The sequence below is a fragment of the Bombus huntii genome, chromosome 6 (genome assembly GCF_024542735.1).
Source record: "Bombus huntii isolate Logan2020A chromosome 6, iyBomHunt1.1, whole genome shotgun sequence".
Lineage (NCBI taxonomy): Eukaryota > Metazoa > Arthropoda > Insecta > Hymenoptera > Apidae > Bombus > Bombus huntii.
In genome coordinates, this window is record NC_066243.1 from 12,791,086 (window position 1) to 12,810,181 (window position 19,096).

General features: G+C 35.0%; 1 protein-coding gene across 13 annotated transcripts in view; it reads left to right on the forward strand.

Annotated features, from left to right (window-relative positions):
* Positions 1-19,096, forward strand: part of LOC126867115 (uncharacterized) — a 155,871-nt gene that overhangs the window by 100,438 nt on the left and 36,337 nt on the right. For 8 of the 13 annotated variants that reach the window (XM_050621286.1, XM_050621287.1, XM_050621285.1 and 5 more), the window contains 9 exons: positions 1,393-1,450; positions 4,550-4,686; positions 5,062-5,499; positions 6,972-7,194; positions 7,891-8,293; positions 9,027-9,168; positions 10,105-10,282; positions 10,716-10,920; positions 11,054-11,165. In XM_050621286.1, the coding sequence (XP_050477243.1) occupies positions 1,416-1,450; positions 4,550-4,686; positions 5,062-5,499; positions 6,972-7,194; positions 7,891-8,293; positions 9,027-9,168; positions 10,105-10,282; positions 10,716-10,920; positions 11,054-11,165 (1,873 nt within the window). In that variant the 5' untranslated portion in view covers positions 1,393-1,415. The remainder of the gene's footprint in view (positions 1-1,392; positions 1,451-4,549; positions 4,687-5,061; positions 5,500-6,971; positions 7,195-7,890; positions 8,294-9,026; positions 9,169-10,104; positions 10,283-10,715; positions 10,921-11,053; positions 11,166-19,096) is intronic. The other 5 variants (XM_050621291.1, XM_050621288.1, XM_050621289.1 and 2 more) reach the window with 1 other exon arrangement.

The window sequence follows — 19,096 nt, forward strand, 5'->3', positions numbered from 1 at the left end:
TTATTCTTAATAAAATACTTCCAACACTCTTATCCTAACGCAAATTTGAAACTCATGAATTTTTTATGGAACACTTTACACACCAAACAGATTGTGGCATTAATATGGAAAACCAGTGGCTGGCTAAAAAACTGAGAAAAGGATTGATGGAAGGATAACGCAAAGCAACGAATAACTTCGAGTTAGAAACTTTGACGTGGTTGAGAAATTCACATGGCACGGTGTCCGCTATATTTTCATAAATCCTTAAAGTTTTTTGGTTTGCAGTGGCGAGGGTAGACGAGACTAAGCATGCAGTGGAATTCGTATTCATTTCAAAGTTCCGTTGACCTTGGGTAGAAAGTCCCACGACGAAACCCCAAGGTTACATAAATCGTCCTTTCTCTTCACTCCATGAGAATATTACACGACACCCTTGCGTCACTGCTTGCTGAATTATGAACGTTCTGAGTAAATTATAAATTCGAAAGATTAATAGAGGGTTTGGCCTAAGGAGATTTACACTGCCGTGTCAGCCAGTTGTTATGAATCACTTGCTTTAATCCTTTCGAGGTCTTTGTTTAACAATATGATATTAAATTCTGTAATAGGTTGGTCTGCTTCTAAGTGTTACATTTTCAAGGATATTAAAGAAACGTTACATACAGTGGTTAAAATACTCGAACATTTACCATAAGAAACTTTTATGTCTACCTATATCGTATACCTACACTACATAAAATATCTTGAAATTATCAAGAACACGACTATCGTGATAAAATTGGTCTTTCAAGCCAATCTCAGAATGTGTATGGAAGTTGCAAGATACTTAGCATAAGCATATAACGATAGTAGTAGTAGATTGCGTTTTATAATTTTGGGAGAAAGTTTGTCTTTGTATTATTTGATAAAAAACGATGGAGGGGAATGCACATTATGAGTCGTTTATTATGTTAGAATTAGGATCATCGATTATTTCTATTAGATTATCTTCAAACAAAATAGATAATATTCTTAACAATTGCGAAAATAAGAAGCTTTACATAAATCTGTAACAAAGAGAGTTTGATAGAAATGTATGCAATTGAAGTACCATAACTGTATTATACAAAGGTAGCAATTTCTTAGCATTTTATTTACTAATACAAATACCATGTTATTCGTCCATTATCTGTAGCTGTTCCATCGATGGTAATGGAACAGGTTTTCGAAACAAACAGGCTATTTATTTTAGAAAGTAGGTTTTTCAAATAAACAGGCTATTTATCGATGCGAGTGACGTGGTTTACGTGGGACACGAGGTGTCGCAGAGACTCATTACTTCTGTTCAACCATATTTCCATTGTAGGTTTCGAAGGACTTCGTGGAAAGAGGAGAAGAAAAACTATTTTTGTGTGTATGTATCTTTTGCAGGTCGGCCAGATCCTTGCCATGCGATGTCGTTGCAGAACCCCAGACTTCGACATTACAGGTCGAATCGTCAGACCAGATACAGAATTTAATACAGATTTGTTCTCGTTTTTGAGAATCGTTTTCTGACAGTTTTATTAATACGCTGATCGATACGAGGGCAGACACGCGCCTGTATTTTATATATTTCGCTCTTTCTCTATCTTTCTCTGTCTTTCTCTTTCATTTCCTTTTCTTCTGTATAGTATTTTAATAATCGTGCACAGGATGCGGTGCAGATAGAATGATTTTTTCCAGGTACAATTAAGGGGAAAATCTGTAAACTGTATTTTAGACGAAAGTTGTGTCTAACGTCTTAGACTTGCATCGCATAAAAATATGATTCAGTCTGACCTATGTTGTTATTTTCACTTAAAAAATTCATTTCAAAGATTATTCTTTCGTGAACGGTTCTGAGTAAAATGCACTTTGTCCGAGGCATGAAATTTTACAAGTCGAAGGTTCTTAGCATTGAAAAATTCTCTTCCATATCAATGACAGTTTTGGTAATGAAATAAACGAAATTTTATAAATTATAGATCGTCTGATTTTTTTCTTCGACAAAGAAATTGTAAAATCGTAGGAAAGAAGTTGTAACTTGTCAATTTATTAATATTATTACTGGTATCGCTAGTTGTTTAATATTATTTTATATAATTGTTCAAAAAAAGGAAAACTCGATAAAATACCGGTAGAATATTCTTGGGAATTGTATAAAATGCTTGAGAGAATATCCCGTTCGCATGGAGATCGTGCAACATTTTCTAAATCCGATAACGTACTTACTTTAGCGGGCTTATAGAATGCTCACAGAATGGTTATGGCAAGCTTTGGTGCAAGTTAAAAGAGAACAATAGCAAAATGTGCTCAACTCCAGAATTCTATAAAACAGAAAACTTTGACGTAAAAGCAGTGTTTTCTTTGCTGTCTAAAGATTCTTTCAATTCCATTAAACTAAGAGCGCAAATAGAAAAATTCAATCTCCGTCTCGAAATAGTTCAATATCCACTTGAACGTATTCATACGATAACAAACGTTCAAAATTGCTAGAGTTCTTTTGTATAATTTTCCGATTAACGATATCAGTGACAATTCATGGATTATACATCTTTTTGTAACTCCATCAAAATTACCAGAAAATCAGATTACTTTCAACTATAATAACTTACTTGAAAAGCTACATTTGCTTTATTAGAAATCTTGTTGCTGTTACACGAAGAGATTTATTAATACCAATCATTTGTAATCCGTGATTATTAAAATTTCATCAATAATATTAGTTCAATTGTATCTGCAAGAGGATCTAGAGAATAAAACAAATCTATGAAGGTATAAATTTCCATGTTACGAATTTCCTTTGCAAACGTCACATTAAATTAGAAGGATTACGATATCTCCAATGACTAAAATACTTTCTATCAGTAATAATGAACTCCTCTTTTTATTTTCGATCATTTTGGTAACTTTTTAACTCTTACGATCACTGTAAACTTTCATAAATTGACTACAATATATAAATATAAGATAAAATAGATCATTGTAATGCGATTTTTGAAATGAATATATCTTTTTTTCTTGGTTAGAACTGCAAATTGAATCATACTCAGTAACCATTAGCTACTGTCTATTCTCGCCATTTTCAACACGATTTTCCTCAAAAACATATTACATATTTTCAACTTATTGTACCATTATGAATTGTTCTTTATCTGCTTAAAAATTTGTTCCTGTGCACGGACTAGATACAAGAGTACACATGTGCATAAAACGTCTACGATATATCTGGTTTCCGCTGCATCCACGCTTTTGGTATGACGCTGGCTGCGTGAACGCCAGCTCTGTAGTTACACATTTGCGTCATTGTACCTCCATATTGTTGGAGCGTTGCTCCATTTAGCGACCGTTTTCGTGGCACATCCGTAAACCGGGAGTATTTTTCAAAAGAAACGAGCAGGAGCGTGTCCCGCTGATTAAATCTGCTTTCAGACGCGCTCCTACTCGGATTTTTCGCTTTATGTTTATAACGTTGCTGTAAGTTACCACGTGACAAGTATCGTAGAAGTATTATTTGTTGATCAGTAAGTAAGAGTCGGTCGAGCAGGAAGTTGATGGAGATTAAAGATGAATATTCTAATTTTAGGAATTTTCAGAATTGTAAATTTTCTGCGAAACGAATGATTATGTTTGTAGTTTATTTTAATTTGTTCGTTGCAATAATGTTTTTATGTTTCTAAAATGAAAGACGGAAAAATTGCTTCAACTCCGTAGATCCATTTGAGTCTGTAAAGTTTAAAAAAGAAAAACGGATCTTCAGTTTTCCTATCCGTTTTCTGATATAACTTCTTTGAAAAACTTCGATGCAGGGATGTGAAAGTAAAAACTTCGCCTCTTGAAACGACCTCGTGTGTGTGCTGTTTCAAGAGCTTTTTTTCACGAAGCTACAACAGTTGAAAGATCGATAATTTTTCGGACAAAATTTAACGGTCCCCCGATTTTGCGGTGTATCGTATTTTATTTAAAATGTTTGAAATTTAATTTACATAAAATCCGAATAATATTCTATCTTAAGATCGTAGTATTCAACCCAAACAACTAATTACATTCAAAATGTAAAAAACGCAGACTGTTTCGTCAAATGTAGAAATTGAAATATACAAATGAAACATTAAACACGTTATCAATATTCTAAATTTCTACCGTTCGAATCATTAGTCTAAAAATCAATGAAAAAAATTCCAATATCAAGGAAAAAACAAAAGGAACCCTTATCGATGTAAATTCCATCAACCTTCTGCGAGAACTTACAGTAGTATCGTGAACGCAGTAGCTTGCTCGAAAAGTGAACTCGATTACGCTTCATCTTCGTTTCGTTCTCCTTTTCTGGTCGATAGAGACAGCGTCTCGCGACTTTTCAAGCATGAAAATGATCCTAGAAAGATCCACGTAGAGGGTAGCGAAGAAAACCACGATCTCGATCGAGTGTCACTTCACAAACGCTCTGTTGGCATGGCCTGGATTCACGTAAAACTCTATCGTTGAAACGTTGCACCCTTTCACATTCAGTTAATTCCGCCTACTCCCGACGAAATATCAGCGCTTATACGTGACATTTCGATTTCAGGACCATGACAGCGATCTGTTTCGTGTGTAACCTACCGATCCTGAGCCATCAGGTTGGTCTGGTATGGCAAGGAGGAAACGGCTGGGACGATCTAGTGCGGGAACAGGTGGAGGAATCTACTTTGAGGCAACGTCTTGGTGGGTATTCGTCCCGCTGTCACAAGTCATCTTAAGTTAATGTTTTCTTAAGTAACGTATTACGTTTGTTATTTTCGAAGATGGATTTATGGATTTTTTTTTTTTTTTTTTGAAAAGTAATTTCATTCCTTAAAATTCCTTAAAATAAAAATGTGAGAAATCTATAACATTAAAACCCGCCGTTTGCGTCGTTAGATCCAAAAAAATTCTCTATAGCAAACTTTGCATCACAATTCTTTCTTTCCCTAAAAAAAAAAAAAGAACATACATTCATCATCGTACTTTCAAAAAAAAAAAAAAAAAAAAAAAAAGAAAAAAAATAAATAAATAAACATAAAATACAAATACCTTATATATTTATTTGTCATCGTTCAGGAACCGGGAGACGCGACTCAGCGACACAGATCACGTCCATATCGCCGCCGAATGAGCCACAGGAATCCTCCACGACGAATCAGCGTCGTCGAAGATCCAGCTTGGCGCAGTTGACGGACATTTTGCGGGAATGGAGCGGCGGTGGCGCTTCTGCAAAGAGCGAACGTGGAAATAAATTGTATCGTCGCGAAACATTGGCCGATATCGCGAAATCTTTACCGTGGTCCAGGCAGACGACCACGGATGCAAGCCATTTGGAAAGACTGCGCAAGAGACGCGAAAGCTCAGTCGATAGCGGGATTAGAAGCCAGGCGTCGACGAAATCGAGGAAAGATTCGACGATCAGCGAACTTAAGAACGATATTGCCAGGCTGTGGGGCAAGAAAGAGACTCCACAGGCGCAACCACCTCCTACGGTTATTTCGCCTACTTATCGAGGTTAGTTGGACGAATGTTCCGTAATATTCACTTTACCATACCGACCAAGTCTCGAGTCCTTATATTTCGAGTCCTATTATTAGATTGTAGATTGTTGAACGTTTATAGAAAATTTGGAGATGTAAAATTTCAAATGCATATAATACGCAGAAATATATCAAATATTTCAAATGGAATACTTATTATAATGTTTAGCGGATAAGACAAATTTTTACCTAGTTTCCATGTAATTATATTCAGAAAAATTTGAATGTTCATGAATATCCGCAATGTAGTAACTACGAAAACCACGGATTTTTCGTGAAATTAATTTTGTTCGTTCCTTTGTTTATTTTTATCGTGTAACTTTAATTCTGATCGAGCGATATTTCTGAATTTCGTATTCTATTGAATTCGAAAGAGCGAGATCCCAATCTGTTTTATAACGCCATATAGGTTCGACAGAACGAATGTATTATATGAATTTACAATTTTACTTCGATTAGGATGTAAGAACGTATACAAGTAAGGTAAAATTGATTTATGAAATTCCGTTTGTTTTATCGTCAGCCTTCTACTTTTGTATATAAGAATTTATCAGTTCTAGCGACTTGTACAATCTCACTAACTCGTAACATCGAATCAATTGTACAAAGGATGTTGAACAGATGGAGATGTTGACAATTTGAAAAGAGAATATTATTATAAATAAATAGACATTAAGGTGATAGTTATACATTATACACTATATAGGATTAGGTTGCCGTTATATAAATTGATTATGTAACGTTGAAAGTTGATGCATCTAAAATCGTACGTTATCAATATTATGAATAACCCAATTTCGCGGATCATGTTGTGTGCATTAATAGAATAACCAAATACTGATCCCAAAGTATTGGTTATTGCTCAATCACGCGATTATTTGATACGCGCGTACTATTTCCATAATGATATATAATATCAATTTAATATTATGAAATCAATTATAATCTCTATCGCTACAAAAAGGGAAAAAGTATTAGCTTGATGCAATTAATTACTGATGTACGATTCTTTACCAAATAATTTGCTAAGATAATACATTACTGAATTGACTTATCGTTTAATTTGTTGGTTCCACTGATCAAATAGAGATGTCGAACTTTTAATTTGTATAAGTTATTCGTGAAACTTTATTCGTTTTGCTGATCCTATTATACAAGAGAATTTATTAGTACTAATAATTTGTGAATTTTTATTCCCAACATTTCACTGATAATATTAATTCGAATACCAGATGTGTGCAATTGCGCTGGTATAAATAAATGATGTATAATAAAATAATAGTTTTTCAATTCATTAATAAATGAAAACAATAGAGTTCTTATAATATTAAAATCTTTATAGCAGATTGTTTCAAAACATAAAATTTTACCCAATATAAAATCCACGATAAAGCTCTTTAATTTTGAAAACTCTTTTAATAGTCGAATAATTCAAATATTTTTCAGGCTCCAGTGATCCGAGAGGTTCTCGACGCGGTTCCGGTGAGAGTGGAAGAACCAAAAGCCAAGGAGAGCGAAAGCATACTTGCAGTCGTCACAGACGCAGGCAGTCGCAGCAATCACAGCAATCAGTGGACAGTAGTAGTGGCATGATGCCCACGAAATATTATAGAAGCGATCAAAGACCGAGCGCTTCCAGCACTGACAGCGCAGCCAGCAATGCTGTCAGGTACATGACGTCCACCTAACATTCGCATTCGACTCTCTGGTTTCGATTGTGACGCGTATACGCGAACTTGTCTCTGATGGGGGCAATTCTGGAGGAGGGAATTTAATTACCTTGTTGCTGATTCCGAATAATCTCCTGTAGAGTAAAGGAAACGGTTAGCTTTGAATGCTACTGACATGTTATGTACTTGAGTCAGGTTGATTTTAGATATATATTATTCTGAAAATAATTATTATATAACTGTAGTTTGCCTGAGGAACTGAAAGTTCATTATTAACAAGAAAATTGCAAGACAAATTCTTAGAGTATTTTTTTATCTTATAATACAAAGATATATTCTATTATACTATCGCATGTAATTGTAATGTATTCTAGTCTTTTTATAATATGCAGTATTTATATGAATCGAGTGAACTTGGACTGAAGTCTTTATTCATAAATTCAAATAAATTCAATTTAATTTAAATAGCGCGATTAGTCTGAACAACTAGGTACCCACTTTCCATTTTGGTATCCATTAAAAGTCAAATTATTTACAAGAAATTTCGAGTGAAGTAATTTACACGAATATTTTTATGGATTGAAGAATTATTGTTGATTAATCTAAATTATTTCAATTCCAATAATTTGACTAATCTAAATGAAACTTAAACACACAAATTTCATAAATCTAATAAAGTAACGTTTTATAATCAGGGAACACTTGGAAGCGCGCAATTCCATGGATAAAAGCGACCGATCGAGCAGCATCGAAGGCAAGACACCCGTGACATCTAGTACTGAGTCGAAAACGTCGACCACTACCACAACAGTCTCGTCAACGATCGCTACAATAACGACCACGTCGGTTGCGTTAACCACGTCAACCTTAGATCCAAAGAACGCCACAGAGAGCAGAAATCTAACTCTCGACTCATCAATCACACCCCCCACTATCGTGATGTCATCAGTGACACCGCCAAGCGTTTCACCGACAGTTGGTAGTAACCTTCCGCTTCCCGGAACTTCCACTTCCGGTAGCTCCAGCCCTGTCGGTTCGCCAAATGTTAACACGCCAACGCATCCTTTGCTTAGCACTAGAAGAGACTCCACTACTCAGGTGAGGTATAGAAAAGTTTCGTTAACACGTAGGAAGGAAGTTTAAGAAAAATTTCTGAAATTTAGAATATTTTTATTAAGTCGTAACACAGAAATCAAATATCCGTTTTTGTTGTGCCATATTTTTAACTCTTTCTCCTTTTAATAAATATATTTATCTTTAAATATGTATCTTTATGTATTATTTTAGGTCTGATAATTTTGTCTTTAATAATTTAGAATTGTATCTTTTAACATTATTATGTATAAATATATCTTCTCTATAGTTCAGTAAAATTTTTGGATGTTTAAAAATTGGATATTACGTACATTACAACTTAATATCCTTGGTTTGTTTACTATTTATTTAATTATTTAGTAATCCAATCTTCTATATGAAATAATGACGTGTCAAATATGGATAATACTGTTAGAAATTGCAAACTAAAAATAAAATTCCATAGAATTCACAGATCGTTCAAAGTCGAACATTTCATATGTTACTACCTAATAATAGAGTATGCATTTATTAATCCTGTCGCATGCACAACATAATAACGTATGAAATATGTTCAATGCTGTCAGAAACCTCAAAACAAAATTATGTTTCAATCTTCCTTCTCTGACAGACGTATCCGTATTAAATGATACGTCACGTTAAATGAAATAATAGCAGACACGTCTAGTTAGACGCAAAGTAGAAATAGAAACTAGATATTGAAACATTCTATTATTAAATTATCGATCTGTTACAGTGCTATCAGAAGGGGAAGGAGCTTTCCCCAAACAAGGCGTCAAGATTAATACGACAATCGGCTGCTATAGACGAGTCGATGCCACCCGCACGGCATCGTCGCGGAAGTCAGCCAACTCTGTCACCGGATACTGACGAAGGAGGTACAATCATTAACATCAACCATTATCGACCACTTTCATCCTTCGCAAATGAAACTATCAATGTAACTTTAAATATAAATACACGTATCTATGTCCTAATTACAGTCTTTTAACACTACCTGTATCTCTCTCTTTGTGCACGATGTTTCATTTAACCCTGCTGCATTCTTCCAATAATTCTCGACCTAACTGTACTTTTACAAAATATCTCAAGTTTCAAATAAGTATGAACAAATTCTTCTTTATATGCATGATTTCTCGTTTCAATTTTCTGTTCAACATTTTCCTAAAACATAACAAATCCTTTCTCAAATCTGTTTAATTAGGTTTCAAGATCGCACGTACAGTGACTCGCATTAATATTCGACCACCACAATGTGTTGTACTATACATTTCTTTGCAATGAATTATGTTAGGTAACGAGTTTGCTACTCCTTGGTATATTAAGATAGATACTGTAGTTGATTAGTTTTTAATATATTAACATAAATATCGTAGTTGATAGAGAAATATATTTTACGTGTTTAACGTTCATATTTCTAAATAAAAAAGAAAAGCTAAATAATGCTTAAAATGTAATATTCGAATATTAATGACGAAGGCCGAAAATATTATGAAGATTGAATTCTGTTATGTGTATTTATATTTTATATTTGTAAATATAGTGTTTGTTAAAATGAGAGCAAAATTGAAACATAAAACTTCACAGCAGGGTTGTAAAAATCATATCGTCTTTCCTCCACTTCCTGCTGTCGATAACTTCCATGTTTATCTTGTTCCTATCGTATTATTCGAAAAATCTCGATCTTCTTCATCTTTCTTCCTTCCATTATTTCTTCAATTTATTCTTTCCTCTAACATAATGTAAAATACAATATAGTGTAAAATTGTATGAGGATTAATAATACGAGAGAATTTTATGGGGAATGTTTGAAGGTCGGAGAGCTCGTAAAGATTCGTTAAGTCCGGATTCTGCTTCATATCCTCGGCGTCGGGACTCGAGGAGCCATCTGAGTCCAGACCGGGCTGTCGATAAAAGGGATATCAGTCCTATCAGAGAGAGATCTCAGTTGACAAGGCAGTCAATGTCTATGGCTGGTCGGTCGCCGCCCAGGTACCTGCATTTTATCGATTCTCGGTGGCTGCTAGTAATGCGACTCTATCGATTGAGAACAGATTAGGAATTACAATTAGCAACGGAATTTAAAATGCGTCATTGGAAACTTTGCTACATTTTTGTGAAGATAAAATACTACACTGCTTTTTTTTTGTTTTCAGTTTGATATGATACTTTGAATACCAGACTTAATTTAATCTATATAAATGTATTTTTGTCTTCTTAATTTATCTCTTTTTCCAAGTTAGAATAATACAATTGAATAGAAAAAATTTCTTTTATATTTTTCAATTGTTCCATGTCTTATTTTTCCCTGTGGTTTTTCTTATGCAATTAAGTCGAATATTTACATCTTATATCTTCAAATCGTTTTGTGATTTGTCTATGTTTTTAATATAAATTTAGTACGAATAAAAATTTTGCGTTGTAGGTCGCCAGATAGCTCCTCTTGTTCTTCGAGAGACCCGAGTCCTTGTGCTCGTGCACCGGGAGGTATACCACATGCTCCAATAGCTAGAAGGCAGTCGACAACAGACGAGATATTTATTGCTCGTGGCTTTCGACGACAGAGTACCACAGAAGAAACAATAAGATGTCGAAATTTTAGAAGACAGAGCTCTCAGAGCGAAAAAATGGTTAGTTTTTTTATTAATTAATTAGCAAAATACTAAAGTTTCTTTTTTGTTTGGAAATTGAAGAATTGCTTTGATTTAATTATTGTTGGATAATAATTCTTGTCTGCTAATACATATTCTTGATTTTTATTAGGTTCAAAGATATCAAGGACGAAGAGACAGTTCGACTCAAATCACTGACGGAACATTCGCTACGATGTCTGTCGAGACATCGAACACCTTTTTCGATAGCAGTACCCAGACTGGTGAGTCATAAATTTCATAATTGGGTAAATTGCAACACGTGAGAAGGTAACTTGAAACTTGTATCCTGAAATACGAAAAATATTTCTCTATATAAATCATATATAATAGAGTGATAATAAATGGTTTCTGTTGGCCAATATTATTTCAAATCTCCCGCTCCGCGTTAAGTAGTATCGTTTGTACATTGTCAGACGCAAACGTCCTTTAAAAGGTACCACTTATTACAAACGAAAATGTACAATTATTTTATCATAATATTTGTTGTTTCTAATGAAATCGTTACTTTATTTATATATCACAAATTCTTTATTTTCATATTTATTTCTCTCGATCAAGCGTATTTATTTAGGACTTAAATTAAATAATTTGAAGATTTTGCTAAACCTTTAATTATGTACGACATCAATTTAATTAAAAATATATTAATTATCCTACTTTCTACGTCAATTTCATTGCAATATCAAAATATATCCATATTAGCGATAAAAGATTTTCAAAATAATTTATCAATTCGACTTAAATACTATTATTCTTATATTAATTACGCAATCTCGAAACTTCTGCTTTAGTATTGCTCGGTGAAATGACTAATCACACATATATTAAGAATCCTCTCAAATCTCAATCGATCGGCAAATTCACAAAGGTGCTATCAAAATTCAAATCTAAATCTCCTTTCTCATCTCCACATCTGGAGCTTCAACGTCCATCAGTTTTCCTCGCAACTCTATCCCAATGTTCGGAACCCATAGCGCTTATAAGGTTCACGAAAGATCCGCAGAAGATTCACGAAATCATCCACTAGCGCCAAAAAATCCGCTCGAATTTCGCGCCTTCGATATATCTCTGTAAAGCGGAATCGAGCGGCAGCATGCGCCTTAGCAACGGCGCGGCGTTCGCCGTGTCCAGCCGGCGTCGCGACGCCGTGCAGCGTCTCCGTGGACGCAAGCGTGGTGCCAGCTACTCTAGTTCCAATGGAGTGACACTGGGTGCATGACAGTCGACAACCAGCCGAAGAGGAAACCAGCCTCGATGAGCTGCTGCTTGTCGAGCGTGTGCGTGTACTTCTCGCGTCGAGACGTGTTTCCTGGTTTCATCCTAGTGTCCTGGACGCTCAAACACCATTGTCGTATCAACGGCATGCAAAAAGCTCTGTGACCCTTGTAACCATGCAATCCAACCGGACATAGTGATCGTGGATCGGCTTGTTGTCCAGATCGACGATCGAATAATTCAACATCCTTATACGCCTTCGAAGGATCAACATCTTCTGTGCCATCAAACTAACATCAAGGAAAAGAATGGATCAAGAATGATCGAGATTTTGCTGAATTATCTTGACACGAAGCTGTGTTTTCACTAAAAAGCATCGTGTGTTGACAAGCTCCTCTCAAGGGATCACCTGTTCATCTATACGCTGTGTTTACTTTAACGACGAGTCTATTCCGACGTGAATAAAATTGCATTCCTATTAGAAAAGATCTAATTTTGTCGGAGGATCCAGCTGTTCTATTGACCGGACGAGAGCTTCGATTTTCCATTAGAAGGATGGGTGGTGCCCTTCAAACGATGATCGAGGAATCTTTCGAGGGATCGATCGACTGATCAGATCCCTTAGAAGCGTGTCCAATCGCAGGACTTGCCCTGGATACCGTTATCCTTGGCAAAGCTAATTTCAACTGACCCAGTACCTGACTAGTGACAGGACGCAACCACTTGTGGCGGTGTGTGGCGGATATCGCGTATCACGAACACTTAAAAGCCGGCTAGCGTACTTACATATGGCATTTGGTTCCTTTAAATACGTTTTTGGGGGGGGATAGAAATAATTTCGAAGGACTGTTCGATGGTTAAAAGCAGATTCTCTGGTCAGTGGTGCGCGCGTTCGATGTTTGCTTGCGTTCGCGGTGTACTCGTGTGACATGTGACGCGAAGACAAGGTGTGCAACGAGTGTGATGGGAAAAAGGACTCGTCATAGTGAAAGAGGATTCCGTTTGGCCAGCGACGGGATGAGGTTGCCGCTTTTCGTCGAGTTGACGCTCCGTCGGAGGTAGGATCACTCGTCGTGTCATTGGACACGATGTATATATCATATTATTTACTATATCTTCGCTGTTCTTTAACTTTTATGCTGCGTAGTTCATTCGTTAAAGTATTTTTTAAAAAAATTGATTCTGGAGGATAGGAAAAAATTGATTGATTCTCAAGATATTTTTGCTTTTTTCCTATTTGCATCGGTGTATATACTAATGTTTATAAGTATTTGGACAAATTGGAAGAAAACGTGTCTTAACTGTCTCTTTAAGAAATCTATCACAAACAGTAGTACAATTAAACGCACGACTCAACGATGTACTCACCTGTTTTAGGTATCACAGTTTGATCTAATCACCATGGAATTTCAATTATATATTCTGTCGATACAAAAAAAACTATATATAACAATGATAATGTTATGATAATGTTGGAAACCTAAAGAAGAACCTATTTTTAATCTTATTTATTGTTTATAAACTAAGGATTTAAAAATGAGGGAGTTGTCCATGACTAACAAGGAAATTCGACAAAGTTTAATAATCATGACAAACTATATGTAATATTCTATCACGTATAATTGTAATGATCATATATAATAAAATTAGTATAGACACGTTTTATTCGGACATTTTTTAGAGTAGATTTTTGTCAAATTCCATGTTAAAGAATAATAAATTTCAGCGATACTAGAACTATAGCCGAATTCTGCAGCGCAAAGGTTAAATTAATCACATCCATTTCTCGTGCACTAATTCTCCTAATTTAGTCAATTTGTACTAACAGTACATGAATGTTACTAAACTATATAAATTAAGGAGAAACTAATGGCTAAAAGCAATACTTACCATCTTCCTATAAGATTATCAAATAATAAATTTTAATTACTAATAATTACTCGCTCGTATATAAGCAATTCATCAATGTATTTACACGTTCTCATAAAAATCTTTAAATATTGGTAACTTAGTATGCAAGAGAAGTCCAATCTATATCTTAGGAACTAGATACTTTTCTAAGAGTATTCTATTATTTTAATTGGAAAATTTTATCGTTACTTGCTAATTTCATCTTTGTCCTATCTTTTGTAAATTCTATCACTATTGCAAACACCAATATTTCATTGAATATTTAGTCCTTCTAAAATCAGATTTGTCACGTTACAGTGATAAGTAATAATATAAAATGTATTCGTTATTTGTCAACACAAAATTCATAATTGTGTCGCTGTAACTAAATTACTGTATAAAATAGTGGTTACTATCAAAACTATACCTACGTTGAATAAGTGTGTGTTTATATGTCGATTCGACAAGAAGGTATTATAATATTGCTATTGACCACTAATTTGGAATGGAAATTAATATTCATACATTTCAATAGCATTCATATATTATTGACGTACAGTTAAAAAAAAAAGTACAGTGGCTGTAAAAGGTATTTTTACACATTATATAATACGTGGACCTTATTAATTACCTAATTAATTAGTACCTAAATGCCCCAACAAATACAACGGTGTACAAATGCTTTTCGTAGCCATTGTAAATCGTCTGAAGTGTTATAGACTAATGACTATAACATATATTTTTATTCCAATCTTAGTCTTTCGTTTCTTTTTCCTTTGTCAAGTAGTTTACATAGAAATGTCGATCGAATATTTATATCGGTGGTAAAACGTGCGGGGGAAATGCGTTTCGCGCGGCCGTTAAAAGAGCGGCGAGTATTTTCGTAGCACGGTTTTACGAGTCCCGTGATTAGCGGAGCGGAGAAACGCCGCTCGTTAGAATGCTTTCATTGTTGGAGCCACGTCAGAGGCTTCCTCCCGCGTGTTGAAAACACAACGCGTGCGTCCGTATGCATTATGAGTGGCGTGGAACAGCTTTCGCAACGCGACTTTTATGGAAATTTTGTGATCAGCGTTGACAGGACGTTTCCATGAATCTCGCGATGTTTCGTTCACGCTCAGCTTTGATTAAATTCGAGGGAATTTCTAATTGCGATGCCGGACTCGTTTCTCGTCAGGTTTTTAATCTTCGTCTGCGAGAAATGCATTTAACCAGAGATTCTGATAAAACTTCCAGTAAAATTGCATATTCAAGGAAATATCCTTGCTTAAGGATTTATGAGAAATAAACACGATTTCTAATTTTCAATTTCCAATTTTATATTAATCTTGGGATTTAACAACATTTTGAAACGTATCGGAGAAAGGAAGCTTCAACAGCTACATTCTTCTTAATGGGTTTCAAAAGATATTCAAACACTTGACTTCTATTTCTTAACGGAACTTCATATAGGTATAAATAATTCTATTTTATAAAATTATAGAAGTAAATAAATTCTATTTTACGTAGAATCATGGCAATAAATTGATTCTATTACATATAAAATTTACACATGTAAATTCTATGTTATTTGTACAAAAATTTCGATTAATCTCTATGCGAATTCTCATTATTAACAGAATTTCTATACAAAATTATAATTACCTACCTAAAGGAATTTCATTATACCATCCTTTACGCGATTCTTTCAAACATTTGTGCGATTTTTCATGTCATTGAATTGCAAAGAAACAGTCACCATTCCACATTATTAAATCTCTACACGAATGCTAACTTTTATCTTAACTTCTACATAAATTGTCTTCCTTTCATTGCACACTCATCTCCATCGTTCAATCCTTTCACAAAGAAAATTCCTTTACCCAATTTCTCCTTTTAAATGCCCACTCTACCATCCCTAAACTACTTATCGATTAACCACCAATCTGTAAAATATTCCAGCGATCTTTCGTTTCATTAAATCGTCACGAGTTGTTGTTACAATAACCGTTCGTATTTACCATCGCCCCTTTATTCATAGCAATGACAAAAGAAACTTCTGTTCGTTAACGAGAACGAGAAGACGTTTCACGCGAAATTTGCAACGAAAATGTAAGTTTCATGCGATTCGCGTCGTCGCCAGCCAGAAGGCCGTTCATTACGTGAAAAGAAGAAGAAGAAGTCGGAATAACTCCGGGCCGGAAGTCGTTACAACGCTTCTTCTGGCGCTCCCTGTTGCGCCAACCTCGAGTTTTCATTCCGTTCCGTGAATACGGCTCCCCTGTGATTATCGTCGAACAAGAAATTCTTGCTACGAAACGCTTTCGACGAAAGTTCGTCGGCTACCGCTTCGTTGTATTCCTTTCTATAGGGCTTTGACAATGAGTTTCTACCTTCGTGAATTTAATTACCGCGCTGGATCTCGCTGGGAACGTTGGACAATTGTCAGAGACGTAGAATCTCTCACTTTGTAACAAATGGAAATATTTGTCTGCTGGTTTGCTAACTTCAAGGACGGTCCACTTTGGTTGATGGCTCGTTTCGAAGATCGTCGATCGTATTTCTTTTTTATGTTTGAGAAATTTTGAGGATAACTTCAAATGCAATTAGAGATTTTAGCGGCGTCTAAAATTAGTATTAAAATGAGTTTAAGATTTCAAGGATTCATATTCATCTAAAAAAAGGAAAAATACTGAATTAAATATAATCTTGATAATCTTATTAACATCTTATTAACAATATCGTGAAGTTATAAATCATATATAAACCTGCCGATGTAAATCAAAATGCTTGTTCACGCTTGTACATTTTATTTTCATACAAATCACAGATTGACGTACAATTTGAACCATTTTGCCTTGAACCTTGTATTGTACGATATGAATTTTTTAAATTATAATTTGCGAGATTCATTGTAAATTTCCAAATGATATTTTTCTCTTCTTTCTCCTTAATTAAGGCCAAAGGGAATAAATTGTGTTGCATTTGAATAATATACGAGTTAATATACGTGTTAAAAGGATTTATTTTACGAGCTAACGTTTTTGTACCATATTATTTTATGTTTAACGGGTATATGTAGATTTATGTGGACATTATATATTTAATATGTGTAGATTTATCTCGTTAATCCACGAAAAGTCAATTTCCGAAAATCCATCAATCGGATCCACACAAAGAATTCACCCTTCACGCTACCTTTTAACAAACGTTTTCTTATCGAATAAACACGGGCTGACTCTCCACGTGGCGCATCCAGCGCACTTCCATTATCACAGCGGTTCATCGTTATTCCTCGTGACACTCTTGTCTCGAAGCCAACCTCTCCTCTTGGTCCATCGTCGATCTTCCATTCCATTCCACGCACCAAATAGAAAGAACACGAGAAAGAAGGAAAGGAAGAGGAAAAAAAAGGAATTGGCCTTAATTCACGAGCCGCAGACTAATGCAATCCTCCGGTAGTTCGCGGCTCCATTTCGAAATTGCGTTAGGGTTTGCTTCCGCATTCTCGTGTTGAAGCTCAGAATAATAAGGTGAAACATACTCTCATCCGCCGTTCTCACTCTTCAGCCAATCCCATCGTTCCTCTTCCTTTCATGCGATAGACAATTTCTTTCTTTTGTATTATACTTCTCCTCGGTTTTATTTTTCTGGCCCTCGATGGAAGAATAGGGGAAAGAAAGTGTTGTGTTTTAACAAGTGACGGCCATAAGGCCGAAAAATTGTAGATATCATTTCTTTATATACATATATTCATGAAAATATGTTTTGCAGAAAATTGCACTGTTATTTTCCAACTGTGACCTTTCACGTGTGAATTATAAAGGTGCTGTCATACAGCGACGTATTTGTATTGAAAAGTTGAACGAAATTATTTTTGTATGTACTGCGACTACGAAAGGTATTTGCACGTGCCCTTGTTTTCCAGTGAAGCGTTTTCTCTACCAGGTTATATATTTTATTTTCATAATATCGAATTCTTGCGATCATATGACAACGCTAAATGACACGAAATTTAATATGCTTGGACCTAGTTTGTTGACCTATGTTGATCTATGGAAAAACACACAGGGTATGCTGGTGGTATAATCGGGCACGGGATGATTCTACGTTAGAGAAGTCGAAGACATAGAATAACATTTTTTCGTATAACGTTTCATTTCCGAGAGAATCGATTCTGAGAATTTGTCAAGTATATTTAAACTTGGCTATGTACCGACTATGAGTGAACAATCAACAGGAGGTTGCGCTACATGCGAAAAAATGTGAAATAAAATTTTCCCATTTAAGGCCTCATTTTCAAGCAAATAAAGTTTGAATATGTTTAGTTTAAGAACTGGTCTACAGCACACACGTGATACATTTTGAAATTTATTTTTCTCGAAAACAAAACATCTTGAGAAAAATATTTATCCTACATTTTCGACTTATTTTCACCTGCAGTTTAACCTTCTGACGATTATTTGTTTCTATTCAGTTAATTGGCAAAGTTTAAGTATACTTTGCAATTTTTCAGTCTCGATTTTCTCGGAAACGATGCGTCACATAAACAAAATTTATTTTACGTCTTCAATTTCTTTTTTTACGTAGAATTATTTCCCATCTGGTTGTATCGCTGGTTACTAGAAATCCTATTGTATTGTAAAATGTATTGTAAAATTTAGAGAGCAAAACAAATCCATATTTAAATTCCATTTCTTCATATGTCTTCATAAAAACATGAATTTGCATAAACATCCAAATCTAATTGCCACATCTCGTAACATAAGTTTTAAATTGTCAGACAAGCTTATGATATGTCACTTATCAACATTTAACGATGAAACAGGAGAAAGATACAAATCGAAAGAGAGAGAAGAACAAGAATATGATATCGAGGAAAAAAGTTAGAGGAAAAAATGGGAAAAAGAAAGAAAAAGTCGCAGAGCTAGCAGGTCGATCGGTCGGTTCGTTTCCTTCTCTGGACCATTTGTAGTAGACTGGCGGAGTACAATGGCAGCATTAGATGGAAGACGATGGACCGCGATGGACGAAGGAAGAGAAATTGCGCCCGACGAATGGAAATTCA